General features: G+C 43.1%; 1 protein-coding gene and 1 long non-coding RNA gene across 11 annotated transcripts in view; one reads left to right on the top strand and one right to left on the bottom strand.

Annotated features, from left to right (window-relative positions):
* LOC123619697 (uncharacterized) overlaps positions 1–4,641 on the top strand; it is a 31,567-nt gene extending 26,926 nt beyond the window's left edge. For 6 of the 7 annotated variants that reach the window (XR_012507607.1, XR_012507610.1, XR_012507604.1 and 3 more), the window contains one exon: positions 1,830–1,966. This is a non-coding gene — a long non-coding RNA (uncharacterized LOC123619697). Of the gene's footprint in view, positions 1–1,829; positions 1,967–4,505 lie in introns of those variants that run through there. The other variant, XR_012507608.1, reaches the window with a different exon arrangement.
* FMN1 (formin 1) overlaps positions 1,953–14,697 on the bottom strand; it is a 361,575-nt gene continuing 348,830 nt past the window's right edge. For all 4 annotated transcript variants that reach the window (XM_010965320.3, XM_074365871.1, XM_074365872.1 and 1 more), the window contains 2 exons: positions 13,092–13,176; positions 1,953–10,894 (listed from right to left, as the gene is read on the bottom strand). In XM_010965320.3, the coding sequence (XP_010963622.2) occupies positions 10,850–10,894; positions 13,092–13,176 (130 nt within the window). In that variant the 3' untranslated portion in view covers positions 1,953–10,849. The remainder of the gene's footprint in view (positions 10,895–13,091; positions 13,177–14,697) is intronic.

The raw sequence follows: 14,697 nt of genomic DNA, 5'->3' as shown, positions 1-14,697 counted from the left end.
AAGAACAAGACCAGATAGAAGAGGGCAAGCTACTCAGACAGATTGTGTTTTCCAAAGACAGTTGCACCACATATACTATTTACAATGTGGTTTTGATGTTCTTCCATCGAGAGGCGGGTTTTCTCCACCCCCTCAACCTGGGCGGAGCACTGTAAATGCTTCAACCAACAGAGCATGATGAAACTGACTGGATATGGCTTTTGAGCCTCTGTCAAAAAAAGCATTACCTGTTTCACCTCGGATCACTCAAGCAGCCCTGTAGGGAGAGAAGCACTGAGGCCCCCCGCCTAGAGCTGGCAACAACTTTTTCACCCAAGTGAGTCAGCCACCTTGGGTGTGCATGTTTCAGCCCCACTCAAGCCATCCTGGTGACTGCAGACCCAACAGATACATCACAGAAACCTATGAGATGCCAAGTGAGAACTGTCCAGATGAGTTCTCCTCAAACTAACAAAAACCATGAAAAATAAGAAGTGATTATTGTTTATTTCATCTACCAGATTTTGGTGGTGTTTTGTTATGAAGCAGTTGATAACTATAACATTACCTTATCTTACCTTTTGTCCTCACGCCACGGTGGGCTTGAAGCACACGTTACTTCCAGGAGACTCAGACGCGGAGGCACACAAGCAGGCAAGCCCAGTGCAGGCCAACTTTAAAGTCTTAGATTCCATGAATATATCATAGCCAGGTGAAATGGGCAGCTAGAGTCAAAGGGGAATATTCAACCTCGAATTTATGGCCTCTTAGTCAGACTATCAGCACACATGGGTTATTTAAAGAACAGGCAAAAATGATACTTAAAAATTCCACAGGTATCACTCTACTCAGCAAGGGTGAGTAAATCTCAGTTAAATGAAAGAGGAGCTTCTTCCTACAGTGGAGTCAATATTTTTCCTAGGGCCTCTGATATATAAGCCTCCACTCTTTTAGGTGCTTTAATTCAGAGCAATTTTAATAATGGTTTCTACAAACCTTTAGCAGCATTTGGACCCTCCTTTCCAAACAACAGTTCTAGAACTCTTCCCCACAGTGGAGTCTTTTAAAGAAAAAAGTTACCACGTGATAAATGAGTTGAGCAGCGACCAGGGCTTTGGCCGATATGGATTCTAGTCTGGTTGTTTTTTTTTTGGATTCTAGTCTTGATGTGTTTACTGAGTGTGACTTTCAGCAAGTCCTTTGAATTTCAGTAGTTTTTACTCTGTGAAATGGAGATTTTGTCCAGTGTCTGAAGATTTTTGCAGCTCTATGACTGATTTAGAAGACTACCTAGTGATGAAATGTCTCCCCAGATAATAACATTTATGTTCATTAAATGTATCTGTACACACTGGGGTACATTTCAGCAACCTTCTAGAACTCAAGAGCGCATGGCATTCAGGAATATGGAACAAATGACTCAATTAAAAAACACAGAGTCACACTTCTATTTAACAGAAGAGTGTTTTGCCGAATGTCTTTTAGTTTTTCTCTAAATATCTGCACGTGTCGTATCATTGCTTGAAAAGAATTTGCACCTTGTGTTTAATGTTAGAATACAATACAGTTACATTTCTGTTCTGTTTCCCTATGCTATCGCTTACCAACCCATGACACGAAGTCACGGACCCTTGTGGTTCTGCATCCCACAACCCCACCTTGGGCAATTTGTGTTCAAGCAGTGTTGCTTTTGGGTCAGCATAGCTGAGCCCGTGATTGGCTGGGTTTGTCTACTCAGTGTTAACCTTGAAGGGTGAGCCAGGTTACCTCTGCTGGGGTGATGGCTGGGGAGAAAGAAGAAAGAAGAAAACGTGAATGACAGTCTTACTGAGATCCAGCTCTTCTTGCAGCTCAGCAGTCATGCCGCACTTGAGCTGCAGGGAAAGAAATGACTGGCGTTCTCCACATCATTGTACTGTTGGGATGCTGTCTTAAATGCCTCCTGAAAACAAATCTGCACCGCACACCAGACGGACATGAAACCGAGATTTATTAAAATACCCTTAGCATATTTACAGTTGGAAGCCATGAATGTTGTTCTCTGCAAATTCCAAAAAATAGAGTTCTGTCTCTTAAATTAACAGAGTTATCAATAGGTTGGGATAAATATAATCTATCGCAGAGATAGAATTCTTTGAATAGACAATCTACATTTTCTAACCAATATATATTAATGTACAAAAATACTTGATGTGGGGACCAAGTAGTGTCAAGGAGGAAAAAATATATATATACACACGTATATTTTCATTATGTACAAATCAATATTGGTTCCTTCACCCTTTCTTTTTAAAAATAAATACTTCATTTGGTCACAAGTAACATTTACAAATTCAACTAGTGAGCATTTCTCAGCATTGACAAAATTAAATATGCAAACAAATTAGAAATACATATTTTTAAAAATTTAAAGGGAAAAAATACCTGAATCCAATTAGCTTATTACATTAAAAAAATACCCAAGAGCATGTAACGTAAGGTTTCATGTCTTTAAAGTGCCTTCTCATTTCTTAAACTGTCTTCATTACTGCTTAAAATCCTTGTAAGATTACACCCACAGATCGGTCTAATACTTAAAATAGGAAAATCAGCTTTTTCCCAGGTCAAATGGTTGACTATTTAAGACATGCTTATACTTTCCTTTTAAGTACTTACTTTTAAGTGCTTTCACAAGTGTAACAGTTACTATCGATCTGAAAATAACCACAAATTGTCAACATCCTGATCCAGATTCGCAAAGATGTTTGAATCATGGTTAGTAGTAAAAATCAAATGGTAATAAAAAGCCTGTGATTCAGAATGTTTGCAAAGAATTAAATCGCTTTGTCCAGCAGCACAGAAAAGTTACTTGAGATTCAAAACTTGAGTCTTATGCATCATAGCTGGTGACCTGGACTGATTTATCACTTACCAGAAGAATAGTCCCTAATTAGACAATTTTAAAGTAAAAAAATCTCTGAGACATCGAGAAAGACTGGAATCACCGTCCCCTCAACCTCCTTAAAATAAATTAGAATAAAACAGAAAAAGAAATGTATTTTCCATTTCTTTTATGGATTTTCCCCTCTGCCTAAGTGATGAGGTGGTGCTGACATTAACAAGAGACACGACACACTCACGCCGCCGTGTCTCTCTTGGTGACAGCAGCGCTCCCTGTCCAAAGGGCTGCGGGGCGGAGCACAGGGTGTGAGGGCTCAGGGGGACATTCAGGTGTCTGTAGGGGAGAGAGGCAGAGAAAGCTGGGTCCTGGAGAAACTGGAAAGGTAAAGTGAGGGAAAAATAGCTGTTGGGTACGAAGGAAGAGGAGGCTGATTCGGAAGACTGAAAGGAAAAAAGCGAAAGGAGGCTGGATGCCAAAGGGACTTTTAAACAGGCATAGAAGAAACAGGGAGCTCCATGGACAACTGACCCCATGGAAGTAGATCTGAAATTTGATGGAGTTATTTCAGTTTCACTGGGATCCCTGCTTTTCCAGCACATTGTCAGGCATGGACCGACACGAGATACGGGGCACTCACATCGCCCTTGTACACGTGCCTTGAGCTGCCTTTGAAAGGCTGCCCATGATGCAGCCACAGTAGTGATCACCAGCTCCCTAACCAGGCATTGTATCAGCAAAACACTGCACCCTGCCCTTGTTCAAGTTTTCCTTCTCTCCTGCCTCTGTGTTTTTTTCCATCAGCCCATCACCCGTAGTCTCACAAGGTAAAATGAAGACACATAACTGCGTGGGTCAAGTTAATTTTCAGAAGCAGGGTCCAGGATGTTGCTAAGGAAATTAAACCCTAAAGGACTTGAAATAATTGACATTTCTGTTAAGCCTGATTCCTATTAGGACCCTGACTGATTTCACTTAGGTTCTGGGCATGCAGGCCAGTGTGGGTTTTCCAGGCCAAAGCATGATGCCCTAAATCACCATGTTAGTCTAAATTAAAACTCAATGACAGGGAAAGACTACGATGAATCAAGGACATGTTTTCTCTAAAGAAATCTTAAAGAAGTATTCAATTTCTAAAAGTTTCTGCCTTTTTAGGAATATCTTAGATATTTTCTTTAAAGGAAGCTCTTTTTTCTTAATACTTATACTCTTCAAAGATTATACATCCTATTAACAGTAGGGTCATATTATTTTTGTCTTGGGAAATTGAAGAATTGTAGAATTATAAAATTACTGTTTGAAATAGTCCTATCCCTTTGGTAAACCTTAAATCCTGTGTGTCACCCTGGGCAGAGAGGAGAATTGTCACTAGACTGTTTCCTTTACTTATGAATTGGTTTCCAAAGGAAATGGACATCTTTAGAGAATTATGCAAAGTGAAACCACCTTCTTAATGCCTTGGTGGTCAGATGTGAAGAAATAAGATGATAGCTAGGGACAGGTTGCCAAGAAGAAGGGGAAAAAAATGAGCTCTATATACATCACTCAAACCTACCTAAAATGTAAAGCTTCAGAACCCCCTAATCTCTTGCTGGGGAAAATAGTACAATCTTTGTATGCCATTCACCCATTTTTATACATCTTACAGAAACATGGAATTCAAAATCCACCCCGAGAGTTCCCAGAGAGCTGTGCATTCCTGAACACACCCATCCTAGTCACGCGGAGGTAGGGAGTCATTTCCCCTTACGCTCAGTGGTCTACAGGATTGGCCTCTCATTTCGGAAAAGCAGACCCAGAGGAATCAACAAAAACACGTTTGTTCCATGAGACAAGAATCAAAGCAAGCCCTGGAAGAGAACAATGAAGCAAAGTATGTACAACTTTGCCAAAGATGTTGACAAACCACTGGGAATGAAAACAACTCATTTCTTACTTGGTAACGCTAACTATAAATCACACACCGGCAGCTCACACTGTATAGGAGAGATGTATTCACCCTCTTTTAAGATACTCGGACAGTTTTAAAAACATGAGAACCCCTTAGTGTCTACACAGATAGAATTTAGGGAAATGCTCATCCTACAAAACAGCCTAAGGGTGACAGAAGGTTGTTTCCTCCATGGGGAAGAAGGCCGAATTTTTTGGAGGTGAATTTCTGTGGAACATTGTGGGCTCATCGGCTAGCCCAGTGCTATCAAATTTCACAAAAAGCATAAAAAGCAAATAGCCCACAGAAGTCTATGAACCAGCTTTCAGAAAAGGAGATAGACTGGAGATTCTTAGCATATTTAAGAGATTAAAAAAATAGCAAGTTCTATGAGCATAGCTGGAATGCAGAAGAATAGATTAATGGCTTTGGCGACCGCTTTCATATAAAAAAAAACGAGATTAAATCAGTCTCCCCCAGATCATAGCATGAAGAAGATATTCACCAACAAGTACTTCACAGACATAATATGTAAGAATTCGTTTGAGCTCTGACTGAAGCAAACCGTCATACTAGAGAAGGGAAGGACAAGAAAAAAAAGGTCCTCTGTGTTACCGTTTACCACCAAGGTGGCTGGGAGAGGGGCTGGGGACAGAGAGGAAGAGTAAGCTCCAGTAAGCTGCGGTGAGGACAGGACCACCGACTGAGTGAGGCTCCATTGGCTTCCCTCATCTCTTTGTTGGTAGAAACTGCACAGGGGCTTAAGAGACAGGTAGCTCGCTGCCATTTCCTTATCGTCACATTTCCAGGTAAGCTGTCAACTGCACACATTTCCCAAATGCTAAGTTTATATCACAGTGCTGATTAAGGGTCTTGGAACAAATAAGATACTGAACTGGCTTCAAGTCTGACACGTTAAAATCTCTCCCGAATCCACTGCTTCCCAGCAAAGCACTCATCTGGGAGGGTCTGGGAGACTGCCCACTCCTTGGGAGGGGAAGCGGACAACTGTGAAAATACAATTTGGGGGCTCTAACAAGGTGTCAACAACTGACGGGTGTGCAGAAATGTCACAGAATGAGCCTCTCAGTCACATACAGCTGTGTCACTAAGCCCACCGATGCCTTGACTCACTAACGGAGTTATAAATACCGTTCTGTGAGTCTAAAGGAGCCAGACCTGCCGAGGCCTATTTTTAAAGGTGCCTTTAAGTGACTTCTGCACCAATAACAGACAAGGTTCCAAGCAGCCAGATTGTCTCTCTCCAGAGTTGGAAAATGGAAATGTGTCCAACAAGTTATAAGCATTTTGGAAAGGTTAAAAACTAGCCATTCCTTTCAAATACTGTTAAGTTGGGCCACACAGACTCATTTCTCCTGGGCTGCAGATTTCTTTATGATGACAAAGTAGCTGACATGAATGAAACTCATTTCTTTATTCAATCTACTCTCTTCAGTTGTGTCCCTAAGGTACAAACCTAACGTAACATATGAAAAGGGGTATTCATGGTCTTCTGGATGGTCCATACATTTATAAACTGCTCTTGCAAGAGAACTAGAGGTAGGAAATTATAATGGTCTAGCACTGCTTCCACTTAAATTACAGCACTTCTCCTTGTATGTGGCTTTTCCAAAAATAAACTGTTCAAAGCAATACTTGACTCTCTTGAATACACAGTAAAAATCGCCCGGTTTAGGCTGAAATCTCAAGTGGGCATTAGACAGCTCTTACTTTGTCTACACTCATCAGCCCTCATAGCTGTTCAAATTCTTACACGCCTCGGACTTCCACAACACTGGGTTTCACAGTATGTACCCCCCGCCTTCTGATGGTTCAGGAAGTAATTAATTTGTGGATTGCCAAATCTGTTGCTGCTTTTTCTTTCCCTTCCACCTTTTGGTCATTTTTTTTTTCTTTCTGATTAGAACAGGTAGGCAGGATCAAAAAAAAAAAAATGAAGCTCACATCTAACAGTTCTTGTTAGCAATTTTTATAGACAATTTATAAAATTGGATATTTGATATTTACATTAGATATTGGGGGGGGGGACTATATTTTTTGAAGTTCTTCCTTCCCCTTGACACAGAAAGCCCCAAACTGGTTTTCTCTTTGTTTGGGGGGTGGGGTGGGGAGTACTACAAAAGAGATCAATCAGAATGTCAGGGAATGAAGTGCCTCCCAGGCCAACGTTATAGTCTGGTTCCTGCAAAAGAGCCCACAGATCTGCACTGCTAATCCCTCTTCAGGGCTGGCTGACGAGGCACTGTTTGCCGGGCTGCCGTATACAATGATCTGCACCAATGACACAAGGCAAGAAGGAAGTAGAAATAGAAATGAGAAAATACGATGTCTGAGAAAGCCTGAATAGGAATAAAATGAAAATTCCTCTATATAGTAGTATAATCAAGAGAGAGAGAGACGCAATCCCAGTCCAACAGGCAAACCTTTGCCAAAAATCCACTTACACATCTCTTGCTACATCTGGTCATGGTCTTGGAAGGACCATGCCGATGACTTCTTCATCTGGCTGGAGGTTTCCAGTATCAAAGAGTTTTATTCCTTCCTTTAGTTTTTCCGGTTTTTCTACCAGCAGCATATGAGCGTTTCATTTAGGGAAATGCCTTTCCTTATGGTCCTTATGAGAAAAGGAGGTACCTAAGAGAGGCTCAGCAGGTGTGTAGCTTCTACTGTCCTTACTGGGAAGAGGAGGGGGTCGGAGACCAGCACCCAGTCTGGCATTCTGTTCCTCAACCACGTTGCCAATTCGTTGCAGCAAGAACATTTAAAGATGGAAGAGCACCACTGGATCTCCTAATTCTACCTCCCAGATTTCAGAAGCTCTTTCTTCATAGTTCCTAGGTGGTTGCAGTGAATGTTTAAAGAGACAACACAGACATCGACCCAACGATTCAGAAGGCAACTGCTGGGCAGCAGGTCCCCAACCTGTGACCCCTGGGCCTCCACCATCATCGTACCATCCATTTCTTCTTGGCCATCTTTCCCCTTCACCACGCTCCCTCCTGTAAGCTGCCTCTTTTTGAGTTAAAAAGCCACACAGCACACCTCCGCACCTGATTTTTGATGCCCCACAGGCCTGTTTTTAGCCTAACGTGTTTGCACCAGGCTTCCGTGCAGCACACGATGTGCTTGTGTGCTCGATGCCTATGCCAGTTACTCATGCGAGACTCCGAACTGCTCTCTGCCGTGTCCTCAGATTTAATGAGTCTTGGCTAGGAAGAGATGATGATGTTTATAAGCTAAGGTTTCTCTGAGTCGGACTCGTAAGTCAAGTGTGAGTGTCTGGTTAAACACACAGTAGAAATACTGGCCACTGTCCCTCTCGCTCAGGCAGGGCTGTGCTTGGAAAAGCCACTTCGACCCTGCTGGCCAGAAGTGCCCAAGGTGCTCAGTGCTACCCCAGCTACTTCCTCCCCGTGAGAAGCTCAGAGATACCTCTGCAGTTAACACAATCTCAGCTGCGATTGGGAGGGATCGTTTTAAGTGCTTGCAGGTTGTTTTAGACAGCCCACCTTGAGCACTCTTGTAAACCTTTGCCTGGCATCAAGTTAGGAATGAGGGTGCTGTCCCAAAGTAGTCCACGTGTGGACTCGGGAGGGGCGTCCAGACATACAACGCAGGATACAAACTGGGTGAGGACAGTGGGGATCCTGCCACGGTGTCTTAATACACTCACACACACTGGACTCGCTGGGCTTCCCCAGCAGAGAGGTAGGCAAGCTGCGCCCTTTAGGTATTTTACTGCCAGTTTCTAGTCTGTCCACGAGGATGAAACCCAACTTGGGCTGCACTTGTCTAATTCTCAAACTCAGTGTTTGCACTCATTATTCTTCAGCACTGGGTCCCTGAGAGCATGGTCTTGCAGGGTCATGTGGCCAAAGTGACAGTCCTGCTTCTGTCCAGTGGTTTTCTTGTGAGCATCCTACTCAGAGACCTGAAGTGGCCTTCATGGATCCCAATGAGAGCCGCCTGCTGCTGTCTTCCATCAAGGCTTTAAGGACTCAAAAGGATCTAGACTTAATGTTGTTCTCTGAGCTCAAAGTTGATGCCCAAGGCCTGGGCAAAACAGGCGTTTTTTTTCTTTTGGACGGTAATACTAGAAGGAATGTCACAGAGCACGGGGTGGCTGTAAGGAGCATTTGTTTTAAATTGAGAAATCTGTTAGGCTTTCTTCACAGTTCAGTGAAAATGAAGAGAAATAATCTAAGAAGGCCATATGAAAAGCTTGCTCACAAGCAACTTCTTCTAGTCATGTAAGTTCTTACTGGTTCTTCTGGGTTGGCTTGTCTTATCCTTTTATTTGGGGGCGGAAAAAAGAAACCACACCACAGTATTATGTTCTTTTCTTTTGGATTGTCAGAAAAGGTGGTAGCACCTACATGAATATGGCTTCTTGACTTGATCTGACCCTGACTGTGCATTCTTGACTCCCAGGACGGGCATGGTGTTAGGACACGGTGCTGCTTTAATTGGCTGAATCTATTCTGGGGTCCCTGAGGGGGCTGATGTCTAGCAGGCATGTTCTGGGTGAACACTCAGGTACCTGGAAAGGTGAGAGCGTCTGGGAAGGTGCTGGGGCGACAGGCAGGCCACATGTGGCAGCCAGATCAGGGAGGGTTTTAAGGTTCCTGCACATCTCCACACTGTCCTCTGCCAATCAGAGGAGAAAGCTTGGACCTCTCTCCCTTCAAGGTTGAAACTTGATAGACTTTGATCCTCATCTCAATTCACCCTGAGTCTCCTCTCTTCTCCCCTCGCAAGACAGATGTGAAGAGTGGTGGCTGAAGGTAATGGTGTCAGGAGAGCAGTCCAAGGTGGTTTCCCTGTGACTCAAGGGGTAGTGGTCACACGGGCTTCCAGGGTCAGATAAAGCTGCTTACGCAATGATATTTCACTCCAAGTTCGATATCAACGTAATTACCTTCTTTCCATTTTGATGGAACAAAGAACTTTTTTTCTGCCCTGAATTATTTTTTGACATCAAAGACCCCTGCTTCACTGTATGTCACTTGCCTGTCAGTCAAGGTCATGATAAAAGGCTGTGAGTAGCATTTGCTCTCCTGTCGACAAACTGCCTCTTGGAGTTGGTGGGAGAGGTCCAGCCACACATGGTCCCAGGACATGGCATACAGCTCAGCTGTAGATCAGTGTGGCATCACCCACATACGAACGACTGGAGATGTGAAATGTGCCCTGACTGATACTGGGTCACTCGTCCAAGCAAGTGCTTTGACCCTAAGTCTGTCCCTGCTCAGGTATCAGTTTCTTCTGGGACAGAAGGGGTGGAGAATCCAGAAAACCACAATGAACTGATATGAAAACAAAAGAACGGGTCTTGCTAATGGCTGATGTCAACTCCCTGTATCATACTTTGTTCTCCAGGATGAAGTTTATGGCTATTTAATGCCCTTCTCCACCCACATATAATTCCATTTTCTGTCTTTTCTATTACATGAAAAAAAATGGAAAAAATATCCATTCCTCCAGCCTGGGAAATACATAGTCTTGGACCTCTTTAAAAACGTTTAGTAAATTTCAACATTTTTGGCGAGGAGGGCACGTCAGGATCTGGCTGCGGTAGGGTGAAACTAAGATCAGTAATCAAACCAGCAGTGTGTCCAGACCAAGGCTTGAGCTTGCTCAAGGCGATCGTCAAAAAAAGACCCTTTTCTTCTTCTATCACAAGTTTACATATATCAGGCCTGGGTTAGAAAGCTTGATATCTCTGCTTTAAAAAAAAAAAAAAAGAAATGGAAAAGCTTGGTGTTTATTCTGGTCTTATAACAGAGTGGACTTTGGACCTCTACAACAAACAGTTCCCCAAAATCCTGCAATGTTTCCATCAGCAGATTTTCACTGTTCTTATGGTTTAACAAGGGGCTTCCTTAAGAAGGCACGAGGTGCTCACTGCCGATGACCTCAGAAATGGGAGCAAAAGACACATATTAGTAACATATCTTTCAAGAACTTCCTGTAGCACTGGTGTTACAAAGGACCACGCGAGGTCCTCTGTCTCGCCATCGTCATTTCTCTGTGCCTCTGTTTTAGCTGGAGCTCACGCTGGCTTCCTTCTGACGCAGTCTTTCTTTCTGTTGTTTGAGAAAAAAAAAAATGGAGTGTATTATTCTTCCTTTGTCTAAATTTTCACCTTTTTCAAATTTTGATACATTTCTCAAGTGTTAGTCTAGAATACTGAAGAGAATTGTACCACATGCCCTAGAAATGAGAGAATCTCTATCCTTTTTTTCCTGAAACCCTGTTTCCTACCCCTTCCAATCTTACTCTCCCCAAACCAAACAAACCACATGAACAACCAGCTAGTCAACCAACTATATCCATCGAAAACACCAGCCTTTACAATGCTAGTCTGCTCCATTCTGTTCTCGTTTTCTGCAATAAAGTTCCCAACTTTGTGGTGTTACTCAGACTCCTCTCATTAGGGAATGCTCAAGAAATAGTTCCTAGGGAGTCTAGATATGAAAAACCACTCTTTCCAAGTTGACTGTGGCCACCTATAACCAACTTGGCAGAACTGAACAAAGGCTGGGCAAAACGGAAAATGACACGATTTCGTCTATGCTGAATGGCAGAAGCTCCCGTCTTGCCAAGGATGTTCTGCTCTGCTCTTCCTGAGCTTCCTCCCCAGGGACAGCCTTCTAATGCAGAAGGGCATGTAAGTCTGCTGGTGAGATAAACAAGAGTACACAAAGCAGAAAAATGGACTCTTGCTGTTTCTACGACTTTAGAGAAGTAAATATATTAAGCATCGTAAGAATGAGACTGTCTGTTCTTCAAGGTGGACAGAAGGAAGGCTAAAAAAGAAATGGGACAAGTGCATTCCTTTGGAAAGAGCAGGTGCAGAGAGGAGCCCTTTGAGAATAAGTTCTCAGCTGCTTGTGAGCTATGAGATGTGACAGTGCAGAGAATTACAAAATTGGCCTGGATGTAAACTCAAGATAATTTTTAAACACCCATCCTGAGTTTGGATCCCATCCCTGACTTGTGAAATTGAATCAGGAATCAGTTTATAAGCTCCTCCCTAATTTCCACCAAAACAAACTGGCAACAAAAGAAACAACCCCAACAAGTCAAAGATCACAACCAGGAGCCTGCGCACCGCGGAGGCAGCACCTGTAAGAGCACGCCCCGGTCAACTCACAGCTTCCCCTTTGTCCACAGGGCTGAGTCCATCCTCTCTGCCCCTGGAAATAAGGTCTGGCTGTAAAAGTTAGCCCAGAGGCCCGGGGAAAGGAGTAGTGGCCAATGAGGGAGGACGACAAAAATCAGAGTTTGAGCCCACTGCCACCAAAAATCATACAAGTGAGGGTGATGAATACACTGTCAAATGAGCACAGAGATGTGTCCATTCTGTCGGAGCGCTGCGTGCTGACTGTGGCTGTCCCTAACCAGGCTGTATGGCCCCGACTTTCCCATTTCTCACTCATCGACCTCACTCAACCTTCCTTTAGCTGCTGATGGGGCTGTCAGGAGAATGTCTCAGACAATCAACAGAAATAATCTCACTTGAGAATTTATACACCACTTAGATTGTCGAAGGATTTAAAGCAGCTGGCAAAAAAGTACTAGTGAAGAATGAAGAAGCCCAGTAACTTCACTAAGGCTTCATAACTAGTAAGTGGCTAAGCTGGGATTTGAACCTGTACACCTTGGGTTCCTAACCATTCAGGATTTCTACTGCAACATGGAGAGTCCTTGCAATCCTTACTGAAAACAGGACTGTGGAGGAGAGCTTCCCCTCGCAGCAAGGAAGACTGACTAGCCTGCAAGTGTCAAACCCAGGGAGAGACGTCAGGGGACCCAGGATCTGGTTCTGGTTTCTGCTATCCATTTGTGAAGTGATGCTAGTGAGGTAGGCTGTATCTTCCTGCACCTCCATTTGACCAGCTATCGAAGGAGCATTGTCCCCGTCCCTTTCTTTAACAGAGAAAAGGGACTGATGAAGGTGAAAATGCCCAAACATTTCAGAACGGTGATTTGAGATCGGGGGGCTCATGACGTGGAAGGGTGTGAAATGGCAAGTGACTACACCTGGTTTATCAGGAAATGACCTTATTCCAATTTGCTGGGAGAACACATGAAGCTGTGTTTCGTTCCTCACTCCGTCATCCCCCGTGTTCTTTCTTACCATATGCTTCCCTGGGACGGGAACTGAGAACCCAGATACTACTCATTCCTCTGAGTTTTATCCTTTAATTCAGACCCACTCCTGGGTGCACCTCAGTGATAATGAAAACCCTTGAGGTTGTGACGAAACATGCATCTCACCAGACTAGCCGTGGGGTTGATTTTCTTCGTCTCTACTTTCTTCTCTGATGTTAACTTGCTGACTGATTCCTGAGCCATTTTCAACCTGAAATCAGGTTGGGGAAGGGGGAGGGGAGAGGAGGAAAAGAAAGGAAGAAAAAGGAAGAGGTCAGGTTAAACAGAAACCCAAATGCTGTTGAATCAATCAACCGGCAGTTTGAAGACATAAGGGATGGTTTTCAGTGCTTTTCATTAAGTTCAAACTCTGCAAAGGTGTCTCTTCTGGGTTATCAAAATGGAACTCCCTTCACTGGCGGAGGGGCTCACTACATGTCTCTGGGGAGCCTACGCTTTTGAGACCAGTGATGGAGTTTCTGATCTACGGAATACTAGTTGTACTCACTTCACTTTCAGTGCATACTTCAAGGCTTTCTGGCTTGTGATCCACTCAGCAGATAAAATGAAGACAATTTTGAAAATCGAATTTTGGGGGAAACATATGAAAACTACAGATATTAAAATTCACCAATTCACATCAAGAGAGTGAAAAGACAACCCACAGATGGGAAAAAACATTTGTAAATTATATATCTGATAAAGGACTCGTATTCAGAACACGTGAATAACTCTTACGACTCAAAGAGAAAGACAAAACCCAGTGTAAAAACAGGCAAAGGGTCAGAATAGACATTTTTCCAAAGACATACAAGTGACCCACCAGCACACCAGTTATCAGAGAAATACAAAGCAAAACCACAGTGAGATACCACTTCACAGCCACTAGGATGGCTAGAATGAAAAAGAGAGGCAGTAACAGGTTTGGAGGTGAGGATGTGAAGAAACTGGAATCCTCATACATTGCTGACGGGACCGGAGAATGGTACAGTCACTCTGGAAAACAGTTTGGTAGTTTTTCAAAATGTTAAACATAACTGCCATATGACCCAGCAGTTCCACTGCTAGGTCTATAAATAAATGCGTAGTCAAGACCACGAAAATGTATGTCCATATAAAAATTTACATATGAATGTTTATAGCAGCTATTCATAGTAGCCAGCTGTTCATAATAGCTCAGAGTAGAAACAGCTCAAATTTGTATCAGCTGATAAGTGGATAAACAAAATGGGGTATATTAACACAATGGAATATTACTGGACTGTAAAAAGGAAAGAACTGCTGATATATACTACAATGTGGATGAACCTCAAAAACATTAATGTAGATGAAAAAATCCACATATTATGTGCTTCCATTTATGTGAAATGTCCAGAGTAGACAGATCCACAAAGACACAAAGTAGATCAGCAATGCCAGGGGCTGGGGACAGGGTTGAAGAGGGAGTGACTTCCGATGGGTCACGGGTTTCTGCTAAAACTAGGGAACAGTGACGGCTGCCCATACTTAAGAATATACTGAAACCCACTGAATTGTACACAAAGGGTAAATTTTACAGTATGTGAACTGCATCTCAATAAGGCTGTTACAAAAAATCCAAGTCCACAAGAAGATATTATTTCTTATCCATCTCATCAGTTCAGCAGCATGGTACTTCTCATCCATCAGATCAGCAAATCTAGTAGTCAGACAGTTATCAGCTATTATTGTGGACGTGGGGAAATGGGAACTG

This window comes from Camelus bactrianus, chromosome 6 (genome assembly GCF_048773025.1).
Source record: "Camelus bactrianus isolate YW-2024 breed Bactrian camel chromosome 6, ASM4877302v1, whole genome shotgun sequence".
Taxonomy (NCBI): domain Eukaryota; kingdom Metazoa; phylum Chordata; class Mammalia; order Artiodactyla; family Camelidae; genus Camelus; species Camelus bactrianus.
This window is presented reverse-complemented; position numbering and strand designations above follow the sequence as displayed.